The 20003-nt window shown below is 36.4% G+C and overlaps 1 protein-coding gene across 11 annotated transcripts in view; it reads right to left on the reverse strand.

Moving 5' to 3' along the window:
- Window positions 1-632: 632 nt before the first annotated feature.
- Window positions 633-20003, reverse strand: part of ALS2 (alsin Rho guanine nucleotide exchange factor ALS2) — a 72653-nt gene continuing 53282 nt past the window's right edge. For 9 of the 11 annotated variants that reach the window (XM_034654961.1, XM_034654962.1, XM_034654964.1 and 6 more), the window contains 12 exons: window positions 19778-19855; window positions 15524-15657; window positions 14263-14430; window positions 10213-10330; window positions 9286-9443; window positions 7077-7199; window positions 6192-6368; window positions 5291-5336; window positions 5002-5063; window positions 4287-4436; window positions 3974-4070; window positions 633-1982 (listed from right to left, as the gene is read on the reverse strand). In XM_034654961.1, coding sequence (XP_034510852.1) covers window positions 1944-1982; window positions 3974-4070; window positions 4287-4436; window positions 5002-5063; window positions 5291-5336; window positions 6192-6368; window positions 7077-7199; window positions 9286-9443; window positions 10213-10330; window positions 14263-14430; window positions 15524-15657; window positions 19778-19855 — 1350 coding nt within the window. In that variant the 3' untranslated portion in view covers window positions 633-1943. Of the gene's footprint in view, window positions 1983-3973; window positions 4071-4286; window positions 4437-5001; window positions 5064-5290; window positions 5337-6191; window positions 6369-7076; window positions 7200-9285; window positions 9444-10212; window positions 10331-14262; window positions 14431-15523; window positions 15658-19777; window positions 19856-20003 lie in introns of those variants that run through there. The other 2 variants (XM_034654965.1, XM_034654970.1) reach the window with 2 other exon arrangements.

Consider the following 20003-nt stretch of genomic DNA (forward strand, 5'->3'; position numbering starts at 1 on the left):
CTGCTGTGTTCCCTCTCTCGCTGGCTGTCCCTATCTCTGTCGAATAAATAAATAAAATCTTTAAAAAATAAAAAAATAAAAGCCAAATGCAGAATCTGATTATTCTAAAATCAAAACAATCTCTAATGGAAATGCAAGGTGTTTAACATAAACCAATCAAGTGCTGGTTCCTTTCCAATAATGGGCAGCCACCTTCTGGTAAAGAGTAATGGTGACATGGAAAATCATCTTGAGAAGACATTACAATTGGGAAGTAGCTAACTAATGCGTAGTAGTTCAATGAGAATTTTAAATCCTCTCTCTTCCCTTCCCTGGATCTGTTCAGTAGGGAAAAAAAAAAAACAGTGACTATCAAAATATGCCTTTTACTCAAATAAATAATAGATTTAAGACCCCTGTCCTTGGGGTATTAGGATCAGAAAGTCAATTTGTCAGCAAAGGTGCTATAATTATGAATTTATGTTTATTTTAAGGACAGAGATCTCTAAAACCGCAGAGGGACATCGGAGGCCAATACAAAGAGGCATGGATTACAATTTGGGCAAAACATACATAAAACACTAAGCCTGGGTTTCTTTTAAATTTTTAAGCTGCCCCTGAATCATTTCTTTTGCAATCATAAAACAACCTCATAGAGATGAATGTCTTTTATTATGAAAATTGCTGCTACATTACAGCCAACATTCCGAAACAGTATTTTAATAAACATGTCTTGATTATAAAGTAGAGCAGAAACCATGATCCTTTTTTAAAATTGATTAACACCTGCTGATGTTAACACAAATCTGGAGGATAGTCCATATGTTCACCATGGTGTGTGGGAGATGAGATGAGGAAGAGCACCTATGTTATTCAAAACAGCTACTAGTGTTACTTGTACAGTGTAAACCAACCATTTACAATAGGACATTAAAAAAAAAAAAAGGTGAGAGGCAAAACGCTAAAATGTTGAGGTGTTACAATACATTTGAGATGGGAAAAGCCAAACTTCTTTCCTTTTTCTTCCCCTCGGTGAGTTCAGTGCGAGGTACAGGGAAGAACCAAAACACTAGATCAAGGATAGATGCAGTTCCTTGCTTCCATATTTCCCAGAATTTAGTCCTGCTCCAAAACACAGCCCACATGCAAAAGCTCTTCAGGCTCTCATTCACAGGCCTAGCAATACAGCATTTGCACACGGATGAGTGAGGTTCCAAAGCAGCTCAGAGTCAGTGCTCGAATTCCATTGTATTCACTCTGTAGCACTGAAAGGAATCCAAGAACAAAACTCCTATGTTCTTTCTAGTCAGGAGGCAGAAGACTCCTATTTAGATGTGTTTCATGTTTGGGGTCAGGGTATGGTAGTCACTGCATAGAACCTCTCCCATCATGAATACCCTGGTGAAAAAGCTTAGAAAAAGTTAAAACTGCAGTTTTAGAAGGTCCTCTTTCCCCTCCCTCCGCAAAGAAGCATGATGCACACGTGACTGCAAGGAATTCAGGAAGGCATAGTGTAGCTACTATAGTTTCAAGTACAATCTGCTCCTTGCAAAGGGGTCTGGGGTAACTGCAGGCAAACCCAAAACTCAAAAGAATTTTTTAACTTCTTTAATGTAAGAAGCTATACTGAGAATTCTTCTTACAACTTCATGTAGCTGGCATACTCTTTACTGTAGGAAGGGATGTCCTCTTTTTCCAAACAGTAAATGTGTGATATTTGGGGGACTTAACATAGGAAAGGGCCTGGTTTAATTGAATTCGATCTCCTTTTCAACCCTCCCTTTAAATCATACAGTCTTTTTTTTCTGGGCTCAGGGCTATCATCATTAGTAAGGCTCAGAAAAAAACCACCAAAATAACAAAACGTCCTAATTTCAACACCATTCTTTTTTGCCACTATAGGAAGACACCAGATGGTGCTAAAATATCCTACAGATAATCCAGTTGTCAAGCTGTTGTGCTTCCTAGTTAAGCTTCTCACGCTGGATCTGGTAGTAACATGCCTGAAAAAAAGTTCAAGACAATTTAAAATGTACTTGTAAAGAAACAACATAGCAATGGACAGGAGACTAAAGAAAGGAAATGTCTGATTAACACTGATAGCTCCAACAAAATCAGTTAGTTGCTTTATTTATCCCTGTTTACTTCCAGTCCCCCATCCAATGTCTATTTTGCCTACTTGTAAATTAGTAGGGAGAAAATTTTGCACACTTTCTTCTAATTCTAAAATAAATTTTTTAGAAGCTGTTTAATATTCTTCAGTAGAAATACCTTAATTGGCTAAGCCACTACTCTGTGGACATTTAGAATATGCTGAGCATTATAAGGTATACAAACAACTGTAATTGGAACAATCTAGTATGTTTAAGAAACTACAAATTAAGAGTAAGCATCATTCCAGACTCAAAGAGTCAGAATTTCCAGGAATGAATGAATTTTTAAGAAGCATTCCCAGGTGATTCTGGAAGTATCCAGGTTTGGAAGTTACTCACACTACAAAGAACACCTCAGCCAAACCATATCATATATGTTTTCCATTCTTCAACTCCTCAGGATAAATATCCAGGAGTAGGATTACTCAAATACCAAGAACATTTTTGATGCTGTTGCTACTGATGTTAACAACAACAGTTTTCTAAAAGGCTGACTGTTGTTTAATCCATTATCGGCAATGTGGACATAATTCTGATTTCACTATACCCCCATCAGCAGTGGCTATAATTTTAAAAGATCCTTGCAAATTTAGTAGGCACAAAATGGCATCTTGCTTAAATCTGCAGTACTGTAATTTTCAGTGAGGTCGGGCACTTTCCTACATATAAATGTATCAGTTGTTTCTCCCTTGCTGATATGTTGAGATACATTTTTTAGTATTTATGTTATATGAAGAGTAAGTCATAGGTGGCCAATATTTTCCCCAGTTTCTCCACCCTTTTCAGTCTATTTAATAGAAAATGTTAATGGTATTTCAGTTGAAAAGTTCAAACAACCAACCCAAGCTCTAAACCTGACATTAAATTCTAGGTTTTTTTCTCATTTTAATTTGCCTGTCTCTCCTTTCTCTTCTTTTCTCTACACATAAAAATCCCAAAGCATCTGTAATTTGCAATGTGGGTGATTTTACCTTGATTCCACCCTCCCTCCAAAACAGCTAAAAAGCTATCCCATGGTTAACATTTATTAAATTTTTATTAACATTTATTAAATTATTAAATCCTCTCTCTTCCATTTTTGTGTTTGATGTTTCCATTTTCACATGTGAAATTTTTATTATAACACTGCCTTTATGAGGGCTATCCCTTCTGTTAGGGGTAATGTCCATTCTTGTGACAGTAACATACTATCTTAATTATTTTAATTTTATAATATTTTAGTAACTGGCAGAGTGGGTCTATTCTCCCTTTTTTTCAGAAGTGTTTATGCCATTTTCTATTTGTTGCTCCTCCAATATACTTCAGAATTATTCTAAAATTCTAAGAAAAAGCAGGGTGGGGAACTAAAATGACTTGCAACAATCCCTAGAGAGTACTCAGATTACAGAACCTCATTTGTAACACACTGGTTACAGTAAATTCATGTGGGAAAAAAGAAGATGCAATTTGTATTCATTATATACACACTGCCTTCTCTGTTTTACCTCATTTCCATTAAATAGCTCCAGTGATGGGTACTTTTTTGGACACTACAGATCCTTTCTGTTTCTTTTCTAGAGGTACATTTTATATAAATGGTCTACCTTTATAAGCATTCCTAATGATATGAATGATCAATTTATAGGGAAGATTGGGTAATTTGCTTTAGTATTTTGAATAACCAATTCTACTTTTCTTTAATATATTATATTTTAAAATATTAACAACTGATGTGCTCTAAAGGCATTTAATGTTTGCATAAACCTCTGTATAAAGACGACAGTGGTTAATCACAGATTTATAATATGGTAAATTAAGGACAGATTTTAAGATTAAAAAAATTAAATACTACCTATACTTACCTTCAAGGTGGTGAACATTATACCCTGTTCCCCATGCTGAAGATATGGGTCCATTAGATCCTCAATGAGGTGTACCTCAGAGCCTAAATTCCTAATCCTGCCCCAATGAGAAAAAGATATGGAATTATTTGTTTATATGTACATCCTCCTTCGAATCTATGTAAAGGAAAATAAAGAACAGCTCACCATAGTAGAATGGGTAAAGAGAAATGGCTTTTTTTCTAGTGGGGGAGCATTTTACTGTCATCAATTCAGAAAAAGCACTTATTAAAACAATGAGTCCCTAATAATCAAGTCAGAAAAGGTTAATCACCTGGCCCGTAGCACCACATATAAGAAAACAGGAAACAAGTCATCCATGGACCACAAAAAGTCTTCCTGAAGTGATGCCAGGACACTCTGAGAGATCTCTTCAAAAGTCTGCTGGATGACCTTAAGTTTGTCTGACGGGGTAAATGTTGTGCTGTTGTTATTTAAAAAAAAAAAAAAAAGTCCTGTAATTATTCTTAATAGAACTATTTGATATTAAATATTAATTGTTTGATAATATACCCTCCTGAGGCTTATGTGTCTTAAACTGGACACATCAAGCATAATGAGTTGCTGGAAGGGATGACCACAGTAATCCCTTGTTTCTTTGAGAAAAGATGCCTCCAACTATCTATGGTTCACATGGAAGAATTCACTACATCATAAGATTACCCCTTTTAACCATGTAGGACCTTATTCCCTGATTATATATGCTCTTCTCTGGAGTAATCAAGTTTGGTTAATTTCCATTTGGCAAAGATGTGATTATGCAGATACATTTCTCGGTAGGCTCTCCACCTCTTCTGAAAATACAACGGCCTTGTAGAGTAAAAGGTAAGCCAAATGTCTCAAAAGAGCCTTTTCTGATCTCCAAGCTGAGTGTGACACCTTCTAGGAGTGAAGGGGGCGCTTAGAGCTTAGGTAAAGATAAGATCTCATTAATATCTTAACAGACTATTACTTTGATTTATGTGATTTTTCAACAAATCAGCAATTACCTGATCTGCTGCAGACATTCTACGGCTGAGGCAAAACAAGCATCTTTTGTAGTTGGCAAAACCTGCAAAAAGAGAATTTATGAAGGTCAAAGAGGAAAGCTGTCTTCTGCAGTAACAGTAAAAAATAAATGATACTGATGGCAGGGTGTGGTTCTTCAGTGAATAACTCATGCTTGGCTACTATTCTATCAAAGTAAAATGGAATTTTTTTTTTTGCTATTTCTAATACCCCACATCAAAGAAAAGCATATTTACTGAGAAAACTAAAATTTACTATAATTTACTATACCTTTTTACTCTCTCCAAGGATTGACAAGGTCGCTGGCCAAAATTTCCTACAATGGAATCCACATACTGTTAATATATGTTGTTACTTATGATAGATTAATCCCCATAAAAACAGTTGATGGCTATATTGCCTTCCCTGTCCCCATTTAAAATAACTGTTCCACAGATAAAGTTTCAGTAAACATTCCAGATGTAATTTAAGAGTTTCTATCATGCTCTTAAGGGATTTGTCAATGTATACTACAATTCCCCCATACATTACAGATATTACCAAGTATTAGCCAAAATCCTTCCTTCACTCATTTTATTGTATTTTTACTGTCAAATTATCCTACTGAAAAAATTTAGTTTCTGATTAAGGCTTGGTCCTTTTTGATCACACATATATAATTACTGGGTGTTAGGGTGATCAGCTTTATCACAGCACCAGAAGAAAGCATTATGTGTTCTGTTGGAATAACGAGAAACAATGCTCTACATCAAAGAGCACTTCTAAAACTTTTAAATTAGAAATTGGGGATGGGGAGGAAAGAAAGAGAAGAAGAAAAGGAAGAATGCCAAAGACTAAATATAATTTTTTCTGAAACTGTAAACATACGTATTTTAAGGAACTGCAAAATAGTACAGGATAGCTAAAATTTATATACACACACACACAGACTTTTATATACACACACAAAAATAAAACACACCTTCAGAAGAATAACCAAGTTTTACACTCCATTCCAAAAATTCTCAAAAATAAAGATTAAATATCACTATTTTGCCGAATAACATACATAAATAAGCGAATAAACTGCAAAACATATATTCCATTAGATATTGAAGTACCAAATCCTTGATAATACTGTTTGCATTTTAAATTAAAACCATTTTATTCTACTCATAACTACTGTACTTACCTCTGTACCCCAAGGAAGCCCAAAAGAGCAATATCTGCCTGCTTATTTAGTCGTAGAACACATTCCCAGTAAATGTCTTCCTCACGATCATTATCCAGGGCATAGAGCATGAACAGTGGTGGGTAGAGCCGAGGTAGTAGGACAGGAAGCAGTAATCCAGAACTTGTTACCACATAACTACAAAATATTGGAGAAGCATTCATATTAAAATTGAATACAGAATCAAAGAGCTTCAGTTTCTAGAGCTGAAAGTAAAGACGGGACATTTTGAGCGAAGAAACAGTTATAACAGGGGCACCTGGGTGACTCAGTCGGTTAAGGGTCCGACTTGATTTCAGCTCAGGTCAAGATTTCAGGGTGGTGAAATTCAGCCCCGAGTCAGGCTCTGTGCTCAGCAGGGAGTCAGCTTAAGATTCTCTCTCTCCCCCTACTCCCCCTACACTCTCTCTCTTAGAAAAAAAAAAAAAGAAAAAGAAAAAGAAAAGAAGCAGTTATAGCATTATTCTACTTTTATATTTGGAGCTAACATGAGAAACTTACCTATGGCCCCAGAGTTTTATCTTGGACTGTGAAAACTTTTCATTAACTCAAAATCTAACTGAAAACCTAGTTGGTTTCCATTATTGAAAATGATTTTCTGTGGTTATTCTAGATCAGCATGATGTTACTTTGCTCAGCAGCCTTTGCACCCAGTCATTGGTGACTGCACTTCCATGGGGTTTGGCTAATGCAACTTAATACAACCTAAAAGGGACCTCAGATCACCACACCAAACACTTTATCTTAAAAATAAGGAAACTGAGATCTAGAGAAAACTTTTCCTTGGGATTCTTTGGATAGGACCACCCACCTCTTTCTTCACTATCTCTACCCAACTCCATTTACCCTGGCTCTGGAGATTCCGATCTGGAATCTGACTTCCCAGTGCAAAAGGATTTCCTTTCTGTTGGCAGAGGAGCAGAGAGAGGAATTGTGCTGCCCTCTTCAGGAAGCTCAGGAAATAAAAACCTAAGGAATAAGAGAAAATACAATTAAACAATTTTTTATACCTCTAGAATGCTTAAAAAGAGTAAAATGCATTTCTATTTTTTCATCTGTTTAAGGCCCTATGAAATCAAACTTTTATCAATTAAATATTTTAGTTCCCTAAGATTCTTAACTGATGCTTTGTAAGTACAGGATAAATTAAAAGTGGAGCTAATGAATAATACCACTAAAAAAAATTTTCATATGCTTTTTTTTTTTCCCCAGTCTGGCTATTAAAGAGTGAGAAATTCTTATCTATATAAAACGTCTTTCTTACCAATCTCATCTGAGGTCAATTTGTATTGACTCTTCAAGCAGAGACCATTATTCTCACAGCATAAACAAATATTAGTTGGAAACTACTTAAATATTCAACATTAAGAAAAAATGAAAATCTAATTAATGTAAAATTTTTAATTTTTTTTTTTTAATTCAAGTTGCTGGGGTACCTGGGTAGCTCAGTTGGTTAAGTGGCTGACTCTTGGTTAGACTCCAGTCATGATCTCAGGCTCGTGAGATGGAGCCCCATTTCGGGCTCCGGTCTGAGTGTGGTGTCTGCTTGTCCCTCTCCCTCCCCCACTGCCACTCTCCCCGCTCTCACTCTCTCTCAAATAAAATCTTTAAAACAAAAATTCAAGTTGCTAAAAAATTTTTCCAAATGATCAAGCTGCTAAGTTACTGAGGATTTTTTCCCCTAGGTTTTGAATTTGCCCTAGATTTTATCTCTGACCTCTTATATGCAAATGGTGGACTCTACTGTAAACAAATTCATTGTCCTCTTTTAGACATAAACCTTGACTATTTTTTTTATTTTTTATTTTTTTAAAGATTTTTATTTATTTGACAGAGAGAGAGAGCACAAGCAGGGTTGGAATGGCAGGCAGAGGGAGAGGGAGAAGCAGGCTCCCTGTAGAGCAGGGGGAGCCCGATGTGGGACTCAATCCCAGGATCCCGGGATCATGACCTGAGCGGAAGGCAGTCGCTTAACCAACTGAATCACCCAGGTACCCCAAACCTTGACTCTTTAAAGGGAGTTTGCAATCTTCTCTATTTTTGTAGACTTATACCTTGCCCCTGCCTCTGCCCCTAATTTTATAGTTGGGAAAACTAAAAAAGGTCAGAAAACTTATCTTTATTATGCTCATCTAACTAATGTCAGAGATGAAAACACTCCCAGTCAGTGGTCTTTAGTGGGTAACACTGCCCCTTAGAAACGGAAGACATTTCCAAACGCATCTATTTTGAAGCTAATAATATAGGAAGTTTTCTGGGACAAATTCATAAATTTTTGTATAATGACCTCATTATAGTATTTACTTGTTGGCTTAACCCTAGTAAAAGATCTTGAATTTCACAAGTTTCAAATTTCCTACCTAAAACTCTTTCCAAAGATGTTCCACTTGCTTGCTTTCTCATCTCTTTCAAAGTCTCTGCTCAGATATTACCTTATTAGTCAGGCCTTCTGGACCTTCTGTTTAAAATAGCAGCCTCTTACCTCCAGCCCCATTCTTTGTCACATTTACCATCACCTGACACACTATGTATTTTATTTAGTCTGTGCCGCTAGAATGGAAGCCTATGAGAATACACACACTTCCTGATGATTAGTGATGTTAAGGATTCTTTCAGGTACCTAACAGTCATCTGTATCTCTTCTTTGGGAAACTGTCTATTCTGGTCCTCCATCTATTTTAAATCAGATTATTAGTGGGTTTTTGTGTGTTGACTATGTAAGTTCTTTATATATTTTGGATTATTAACCAAATCGCTATCAGATATATCATTTGCCAATACCTTCTCCCACTCAGTAGGTTGCCTTTTTGTTTTGCTGATGGTTTTCTTTGCTGTGTTTATTATGCATAAAGTAAAAACATGTTTTTTGTTATTTAATCTATTTAAGAATCTGTGGCACAAAAATCATTTTCTTGATGAATAATTTCATCAAGGAAGAGGAACCTTAATGATTCTTCACAAAGTTGTAATCTCTAGACTCAGGAGGAAGACACCCAAGCATTAGTATAAAGCAATATTCCACAGCTTGCAGACTTCAATGAGAAAGATCTCTTACCTCACCAGCTGGAAAATTCGCTTAAGGTAAGACTTAATCTCCTTCACAGCCTCCTGCAATAACCGGCGATTGGCTCCCACACCCACGTATGTCATTCTATAAACTGCAACCAGTGTCTCCACAAGCCTGCCCAAGGGGTGCAGAGGAGTGTCACAGGCCTGAACAGGAAGAGGATCATTGAAGTCAGTCACTGACTAACAGGAGAAACAATCAACAAATAAAAAATAAAACAATTTCATAAATGATAAATAATTTTCAAACCGGCAGGAGTAAACTTTTGGATCATGAAAATTCAAATACTTAAACTTTTCTGAAAGTGTTGAGTCTACCCAAATTATATGGAGTAGGAGTTCCTAATCTTACTCAAAGAATCCTTTTAGCATCTTGGGAAAATAGCTTTGGATATACTGATAAATATAATTAAGCTATAAACGTCACAAAAAAATAGGAGAGGTTACCTTTGAGCAAACTAAATAATGAGTTGAATGCTCTAATACAGTCACTCTTCAGTTCCCTTGATTTCTCTTAATACTGCTTCCTGCAACCCCATATCAATGTATGTCATACTTTAAATTGTAGCTAATCTTACAGGGTTTGAGAAGGAAGCAAAGAGCATCATCATGGGGTGAGGGCAGCATGATTTATACAATCTCTAGTCTGCTATTGTTGCTAACAAAAAGCCATTTTAAACTTTTACCCCTGTTCTCAAGAACTTTCCTGAGCACTTTACAAAACTTAAAAAAGTTCTATCATCATGATAGGGCAATATTCCTGTGGAAATACGCTTTTAGTAGTCAGAGAATTAACAAAAGAAATACCTGGAAAGCAAAGATAGGATTAAGGTACCAATAAGCTGTGAGCAGGTTTGAATGACACACTGTAGTAGCTGCATCATTAGTTCACAAGACCACTGTAATTTTGATCTACCTTTATTAAATATTTCTTGATATCATCATATTTCTCCACAGAGAAGGCACCAACATGCTGAGGAATGAATTCCAAACTCTCTAGTGTCTGAGTCTGCGAACGACTTAATGTCTCTGGACTGTAAAAAGACAAAAGAAAGCCCACTGTATATTTCATATCAAGAAAGCAAGATAACTGCAATGTGCACATGAAACACTGTCACCAAGTAAGGATGAAATGGAGTACCCAGCACGGTGTTTGGCCCAAATGAGCTCATAATGGGTAACTAACCTGCTATTAGATTTTTCTAACAGTCATTCCAATGTCATTTAATGTTACTTCATATCAACTACAATTAATTAATGAAGATTTTGCTTCAATATCAACCATGGTGTTAGGAGATACTATAATGTTAGACTGAAGAGAAAACTGGTGACAGACTTGTTAGTGACGAGAGAAAAAAGGAATTAAAGAGAGTGGAAGCAGTGAGGAAAAATGGAAACACATGAAAAGGCAGAGGAAGAAGGGAAATGAGCTCAAGTAAGGAGATAATGAGGATGCTACAACTGGTGGTAAGATAAGCACATAATGGGTAAAGGGAAGCTTTGGATGAAGAGGCCATGATAAAATAAATACTTAGTAATCAACAGACATTTTTGGTAATGGCATTCTATTACTAGATTACAAACAATTAGAAATAGTAAACAATCATTATCATACTATTTTAGATAAACAAGACCTCTGCGGTTGCAACATGTTTTATTATATAAAAGTTTATTCACTCTCATTCTTTGGAAACACCCAACAACAGCTAACCAAGGTCAACTAGAGGACCAAAGTCTCAATGTTTAAACTAACAGGCTCTAACAGTGAAGGCTGACCATCTGCATCACACACGAGAAAGTCCACAGCTTTCATCAATCCTAGGAGTTCCCATTTCTTCTAATAGAAAGAATTTAAGGTAAAAATCATGAACTTTCTGAATGAAACACTGTAATCCGTTCCTGTTTATCCCAAACATGGGGGGGGGGACCCAAACTCTTTCTATACAGCAGGGATTATCAAGTTCTTTGGGTCCAAATGCCAAGCAATGCTTCTGGGAGTTACTGGCCAAGTTAAAGAATAAGGAAATATGCAGAAAAGTAGACAGAGGGAAAACAAAAAAAAGGCAGGAGAAAAGGAGAACAAGGGAGAAAATAAGAAAAAGAAAAAAAGAGGGGCGCCTGGGTGGCACAGTCATTAAGCATCTGCCTTCGGCTCAGGGCATGATCCCGGCGTTCTGGGATCGAGCCCCACATCAGACTCCTCCGCTGGGAGCCTGCTTCTTCCTCTCCCACTCCCTGCTTGTGTTCCCTCTCTCGCTGGCTGTCTCTGTCAAATAAATAAATAAAATCTTAAAAAAAAAGAAAAAAGAAAAAAAAGAAAAAAAGAAATGAAGTGGTACATCTGTAACTTTTCTTTCAGTACTTCAAAACTGTGGTGCCACTTGCTTTCAGTCTCCAGAGGGTGCTGATGACACATATGCAAGGACTTAACTGGCAGTTTCTCTCTAGGTAATGCCTCTTTTTTCTCTAGTTGCTTTCCTGATTTTGTCTTTCAATTTGATTATGAGGTGTCTGTTCAGATATTGTTTTTTCAGGATGCAGTTTGCTCAGCTTCTTGAATCTGCACATTTGTCTTTCACCAAATTTGGAAAAATTTCAACCATTATTTCTTCAAATATTTTTCATCCCCATATTTTTTCTCCTCTCCTTCTGGGATTCCAAGGACACAAATATTAGACTCTCGGTCCTTAGAGCTCTGCTCCTTCTTTTTTCCCCCATGTATTTTCTCTCTATCGTTCAGTTTGGATAATTTCTATTAACCTATTCTCATGGTCACTGACTCTTCTGCTGTCATCTCTATTCTGCTACTGAGTTCACTCAGTGATTTTATTTGGTTATTAGATTTCTTAATTCTAAAATTTTGATTTGGTTCTTCTTTATATCTTCTTTTTCTTTGCTGATACTTTCAATTTTAATAGTTGTTTCAAGGGTGTTTGTGATTGCTCATTTGAGCATTTTTATAATAGCTCCTTTAAAGTTCTAGTCATAATTTCAAAATGTATGTTGGGAAGCCATTGGTATATATGGATTGTCTTTCCCAAAATGAGATGGTGGTTCTTTGATTACCAAGTAATTTTGTTTATATTCTGGACATTTCTGAGTATTATGTTATGACACTTTGGGTCTTGTTTTTGTCCTATGAAGAACATTGACAGGGTAGAGGAAGGGAGGGAAAAATAAGATGAAATCAGAGAGGGAGACAAACCATAAGAGACTCCTAACTACAGGGAACAAACTGAGGATTGCTGGAGGGGAGGTTGCTTGGGGGATGGGATAACTGGGTGATGGGCATTAAGGAGGGCACATGATATAATGAGCACTGGGTGTTATATGCAACTCTCAATCTCTGAACTCTACCTCTGAAACTAATGATACACTATGTTAATTAAATTTAAATAAAAATTTTTAAAAAGAATGTTGATAAATATAGTAGGCTTGAAACTATTATCTTCAGAAGGATCGGCTTCTAAAGTCGGCTTCTTAAAAGTCCCCTATACTGACATGAAATATTCCCTAGCTAATAAGGGTATTTTGCTGTCCGCAACTAGGCTAACAGTGTGATTTATGGTGACTATCTGTTTTCCTTCTAGGACTGTGGAATCCTGATAGTTGCTAAGCACAGAGTGTTTATGTGACTAGCCCCCAATAAAAACCATAGGCACTGAGTCCCTAATGGGCTTCCCCGGGCAGAACGGCTGCATTTTACTGCTGGGGGGATAGTGTGTTCTGTGGGACCCCTCACAGAAGGGAGAGAGCATGGGAAACTTGCCCATGAAATCCTCCAGACTCTGCCTGGGGTCTTCTCTTATGATCTGACTATAGATCCTCACTGTGTTGTATAGTAACTCTTACCTAGATGACGCCCAGTCTTGTGAGTCCCTCTAGTGGATCACTGAACATGCAGTTGATCTTGGAAACATCTGAAACAGCTGATAGTTTTGTTTCAGCCTTCTGTGGGCAGTGGTTTCAGTGTCAGTTCACTTCTCAAAGCTTTTGCAGTCCTATTTAGGTCTGTCTGTGAGCATACCACTCAGTGGTCAGTCTGGGACCTGGGTGGAAGTCTACCTATTAGCTCAGTTCTCAAAGTATTTGGTATGTGAATTAGGACCAAATCCACCCAAGTGCAGGTCTAGGGTGAGCCCAGGAGTTCATAAACAACCTTACAGGGTCACTTTCTAGAGCTCTTCTCTCTCCATTACCTCACCTGCATTTTCTGGGTCTTCTATTAGATCCTCAGGCCAGAAACAGCCCACTCCTGTGAACACGCCACATCTAGGGCCAAGCAGTGGGAGGATAAAGACAGAGGCCAAAAAAGCAATGGGATTTGGCCATGACTACTAGACCTGAGGATCCACCAAAAGAGGAAGAAGTTTCTACTCCTACAAGAGTTTTTCCTGTTCCTGGCTGCTCTAGCAAATGCCATTGCCACCCCTGCCACAGAAGTACGTGGAGGCTGAAGCCTGCGAAAATGAAGGAAAAACAGAGAAAGAACACAGTGTATCTCCCCCACAATATCTGAGCTTTAAGAGTCTCTTTTTTGCATCTTGAGCCAGAAGAAGAGGGTTATTTCTGAAGCTCTTTCTATATACCCACAGTACTTACTTCAAGGTTTTGGGTTACACTGAGCTCAGGCTGAGGGATATTGACGTTAAAAAACTCACAACTAAAAACAAAAACAAAAGAAACTCATAACTGGTTCAATGGTACTTTGAATTCAGGTGTTCTTCCTCAATACATTAGCTGATATCTTCTTTACGGAACAGCTGCCCATGTATTCTGCCTGGGTTTTATAGTTGAGTTCAGTAGAAGATAAAGGGAGGTGTATTTTGTCCATATTACTCAGAAAGAGAAGTACATCATTGACTTTAAAATTATATTTTCAAGTTCAATATGGCAAGCCTTGACTACTTGTTAAGTTTCAACTTCCTATAACACTCTGCCCTATGCTGCACAGGCATTCACTCACCTGTCTCTGTGTTGGCGCCGATTGGTGGTCAGGGCCACAGCAATATTGTCCCATGCTTTCCAAACTTCCCCTTGGCCTGGGTTCTCACAGCCCAGTTGATGCCAACATTCATCAAATACTGCTTTCCACTTTTCATCAGCTGACACTGCCAGGTTTCCCAGCTTCCTGCTAATAAAGCCACAGCAAGCTTTTATTAATCACTTTTTTTGTGCAAAAATCCTGAAGAACAGAAACTTTCTAATATACAACTGGGAATGCTTCTGTAACAAAACTGCCCAGACTGGCAGTGGTTCTATTTTATAAACACTGAATGAAAATTTTAAAGAAATGATTTTTAGCTACTTAGCGTCTATCAGATACTAAAGTGTATAAACGGTTAAGTATGAAGCACATCAGAAACGACTCCTTTGCTTTCTACATTTCCACATAATTGATTTTGTAAAATTGATTTCTGTTAAAGTAAGGACTTCCTGCACTTTGCACATCTCATAATGAGAATTGTAAAATGCATTATATAATACTGGGTTCTAAAAATATATCAAGTGTCCATCAGAACAAAGAATTGGAGAAGCTACCAAAATACAGAAACAAAGTTAATGCTGGAATCAATAAAGGAAAATAGATATGTGCCAAAAACATGGAGGAAGAACATAATACACTTAGAGATACAGATTTTGTTTTCTTTCCCACATATGCAGAGTATATATAGGTTTGGCCTTTACTTTTCAAAATCAAGTTGTGTAGGGATTCCATTTAAGAATGTTCTCTTTAAATCAATTTGGATATCTGCACCATTAATAGTAAAATTAATACCCCACACAGAACTTTTATTTTAAAAATCTATGCTCTAAGGCTATAATCTAAACCAAGACTATAGATTATGTATAACAGCAGCAGTTGGCAATACAAGGAAGTTACACTTTGTTAAAAAATGACTTCAGGGGCGCCTGGGTGGCACAGCGGTTAAGCGTCTGCCTTCGGCTCAGGGCGTGATCCCGGCGTTACGGGATCGAGTCCCACGTCAGGCTCCTCTGCTGTGAGCCTGCTTCTTCCTCTCCCACTCCCCCTGCTTGTGTTCCCTCTCTTGCTGGCTGTCTCTATCTCTGTCAAATAAATAAATAAAATCTTAAAAAATGACTTCAAAAATTTGTTCTGTGTTAAAAAAAACTTGTTCTGTAATTAAAGTATTAACCATCTTTGATAAAAGCAAAACAACTCAAAACGCTTAATAATTAATCCACAATTAACACTAGTTACTCACAAAACTTTGGGTCTGTCTTTGTCACTCTCATACAAACTAGGCTTGAAGTAGGTTCCAGTGATTTTTATCCCAGATCCCCATTCTCCACTAAAATAACCTTCAATGTAATCTCCATTTGGCATAGTCAGTGTTCCCTAGGTAAAGTTAAAGAAAATGTCAAATTTAGAATTATTTCCAATTAAAAATCAAAAGAAAAATAAAGCACCAGTTAATGTTTTCCCTTTTTAAATCTTTATCAGTCCCCAATTCTCTTNCAGTGATTTTTATCCCAGATCCCCATTCTCCACTAAAATAACCTTCAATGTAATCTCCATTTGGCATAGTCAGTGTTCCCTAGGTAAAGTTAAAGAAAATGTCAAATTTAGAATTATTTCCAATTAAAAATCAAAAGAAAAATAAAACACCAGTTAATGTTTTCCCTTTTTAAATCTTTATCAGTCCCCAATTCTCTTAAAAAAAAAAAAGTATGTGTACATGCATGTGTAAAAAGATTGTATGAAAATAATCCATGGGTAGAAGAAAAAAAGTTACTGAAAAAAAAAACATTTAAAATATTTAGAGCTGAATGAAATGAACATAAAACTTTCCAAATTTATTGAATCTGGTGCCTAGAGACAAATTTATAGCTATAAATGTCTGTTTAGAAAATAGGAAAGCCCTCAAATTAGTAATCTAAAATTCCACCTTGGGCGCCTGGGTGGCTCAGTTGGTTAAGCATCTGCCTTTGGCTCAGGTCATGATCCCAGGGTCCTGGGATAAAGCCCTGCACCAGGCTCCTTGCTCAGCAGGGAGTCTGCTTCTCCCTCGCCCTGACTCTCCCCCTACCCCTTGTACTCTCTCTCCCTCTCCCTCTCTCTCAAATAAATAAAATCTTAAAAAAAAATAATAAAAATAAATACATCCAAACAAGAAGGAAGAAGGTAACATTAGAGCAATGAGATTTTAAAAAAGAGAAAAATGAAACCAAAATTTGCTTCTTTGAAAAGATACACAAAATTGCCATTCAACTAGATTAATTAAAAAAGCCATAAAGTCACAAAATCAAGAATGAAATAGAATATTACAGCAATCTTACAGAAATTAAAAAGGCCAAGAGAATACTAAGAGAACTTTATGCCAACAAATCTGATAACTTTGATACAACAGAAAAATTCCTAGAAAGAACCAAATTACCAAACTGACTCGAGAAGAAATGGAAAATCTGAATAGAAGGAAACTGAATTAAAAAATAAAAATATTCTCACAAAATAATGCTCAGGCCCAGATGATTTCACTGGTGAAGTCTCCAAAACATCTGAAGAAGAAATAATACCAAGACTTTACAAGCTCTTTCAGAAAACAGAGGAGAAGGGAACCTTTCCCATTTCATTCTATGGGGCCGGTTTTACCAAAGATAGACAAAGACATCATGAGAAAACTACAGACCATTATCTCTCATAAATACAAAAATCTTCAACAAAATATCAGCATTAAACCCAGCAAACTATAAAAGTATTATACACCAACTATGATTTATCCCAGAAAAGCAATGAACATAATACACCATATTAATAAAGGACAAACACCACATGATCATCTCAACAGACACAGAAAAAACTATTTGACAAAAGCCAAGATGTATTCGTGACAAAAAATCTCAACAAACTAGGAATAAAACTATCTCGATCTGATTAATCCATGAAAAACCTTTAGCTAACATCATACTTAATGGTGAAAGATTTAATGCTTTTCCTCTAAAATAGGGAACAAGGCAAGGATATCCACTCTTACCACTTCTATTCAACATTTTACTGGAGAATATAGCCAAGGTAATCAGACAAAAAAACCAAAAAACAAAAAACCCTCCATATTGCAAAAGAAAAAGTGTCTTTATTTGAAGGTAACTTGATCCTGTATAAAAGAATTCCTAAGAAATATACACACACACTTCACACCAAACCCTAGTAGAATAAACAAGTTCAGGGGCGCCTGGGTGGCATAGCGGTTGGGCGTCTGCCTTCGGCTCAGGGCGTGATCCCAGCGTTATGGGATTGAGCCCCACATCAGGCTCCTCTGCTATGAGCCTGCTGCTTCCTCTCCCACTCCCCCTGCTTGTGTTCCCTCTCTCGCTGGCTGTCTCTATCTCTGTCAAATAAATAAATAAAAATCTTTAAAAAAAAAAAAAAAAAAGAATAAACAAGTTCAGCAAAGTTTCAGGATACAAAAAAAAATACATAAATCAATTGTATTTTTCTATAATAGCAATGAACAATCCAAAAATAAAGTTAAAAAGAAAAAAAAAAAACAATTCTCTTTACAACAACATTAGAAAAAGAATACTTAGGAACAAATTTAACCAAACCAATGCAAGAGATACACACTGAAAACTACAAAATGTTGCTCGCAGAAACTAAAGATCTAAATAAATGAAAAGATGTTCCACATTAATGGATTGGAAGATTCAGTATTATTAAAAATGGCAATTCTTCTGAAATTGATCTACAGACTCAACACAATCCCTATCAAAATCCCAGTAGGCTTTATTCCAAATATTAACAAGCCAGTCCTATAATTTATATGGAAAGGCTAAAGATCCAGAATAGCCAAAACATTTTTAAAAATAACAAAATTGGAAGACTTACACTTCCTGATTTCATAACTTACTAGAAATCTATAGTAATCAAGACAGTGTGGTACTGGCACAATGAGAGACAAGTAGATCACTGCAATACAATTCAAGAGTCAAAAAAAAAAACCTCACACATTTCATGGTGAATTAATTTCAAGAAAGGTGTCAAGAAAATTCAATGGAAAAAGCTGCTGAGGCAATTGGATACCCACATGCAAAAAGATCACTTTAGATATTTAACCCAGACCATACACAAAAGTACCTCAAAATGAGTTACAGATCTAAATATAAGAGCTAAAACTATGAAACTGTTAGAAGAAAACCTTTTTTTTTTTTTTTTGCATGCAAGCAGAGGGAGGGGCAGAAGGGAGGGAAAGGGAGAGAGAATCTCGAGCAGACTCTGCATTGAGCGTGTGGAGCCCAACACAGGGCTCAATCCCATGGCCTTGAGGACCGTGACCTGAGCCAAAATGAAGAGCTGGACACATACCCAACTGAGGCACTCAGGCACCCCAAGAAGAAAATCTTAATAACCTTGAGTTAGGCAAAGATTTTTTAGATATGACACCCAAAGTGTGATTCATAAAGATGTTTCTGATATACTGGACTTCATTAAAAACTTTTGTGCTTCAAAAGGCACTAATAAGAAAATAAAAAGAGAATCCACAGACTGCAAGAAAGTATTTGTGAATCCTATATCTTTTATAGGAGTTATACCCAAAATATATAAAGAACTCTTACAATTCAATGAGACTACAAAAACAAGCAAATTCTTAAAATGTCAAAATACTTGGAAGAGGTGTTTCACCAAAGAAGATATAGGAATCACTAATAAGAACACGAAAACATGCTCTACATTATCAGTCACTAGGAAAATGTAAATTAAAACCATGAAATATCATTTCACACCTACTAGAACTGCAAAAAGAAAAAAACAAAATAAAAAATACTGGCAAATATGTGGAGCAATTAGATTCCTCATACACTGATGATGAGAATGTAAAATGATGCAGCCACTGGCAAATAATTGGCAGTTTCTTGATATGTTAAATATCAATTTACCATACAACCCAGTAATTGCATTTCTAAATTCTTCCCCAAGAGAAATAAAAACATATGTTCACACAAGAAGTTTTACTCAAAAGTTTATAGTAGTATTATTCATAATAGTCTGAAGTGAGAAATAATCCCACGCCCATCAACTGATAAAGGTTTTAGAATATTACTCAGCAATAAAAAGGAATGAACTGCTATGCAGGCCACAATATGGGAAAAATCTCAAAAACATTATTCTAAGTGTAGGAAGCCACAGAAAAGAGCCCACATACTGTCTGATTCCATTTATAGGGACGGGCCTAAAAAGGCAAATCTACAGAGTTAAAAAGTCCACTACATGTTATCTGGGACTGGGACTGGGGAAACAGGGAGTGACTGCAAATGAGCAGGAGATGGTGACAGAAATCTTTGTGGATGATGTGAAAGGCTCTAAAATTGGATTGTGGTGATGGGTGTACAACTATATATCTACTAAAAGTCATTGAAATGTACTCTTAAAACAGGTGAATTTTATGGTAAGGTAGATTTTCTTAAAGGTCAAGAAAAAATTAGAAGATTGTATTAGAGGCAGAAGAAAGTTAGTTTCCAACCTTTCCACTAAGAGTCCAGTCATCTGAAAATTCTCCTTCATATATAGTATCATCTTCGGAAAGTAAAACCCCATTTCCCTATGTGAAGAAACAAAACAAAAATCACAGCAGATAAAATGCAAAGTAACTTAAGAGTTCACACAGCCATATCCCCCAAAGCCTTATATAATCTTAAAAGACAAGAAAAATAGTACTTAAAAGGTAGAATATTGATAAAATGATGATT

This window comes from Ailuropoda melanoleuca, chromosome 2, assembly GCF_002007445.2.
Source record: "Ailuropoda melanoleuca isolate Jingjing chromosome 2, ASM200744v2, whole genome shotgun sequence".
NCBI lineage: Eukaryota > Metazoa > Chordata > Mammalia > Carnivora > Ursidae > Ailuropoda > Ailuropoda melanoleuca.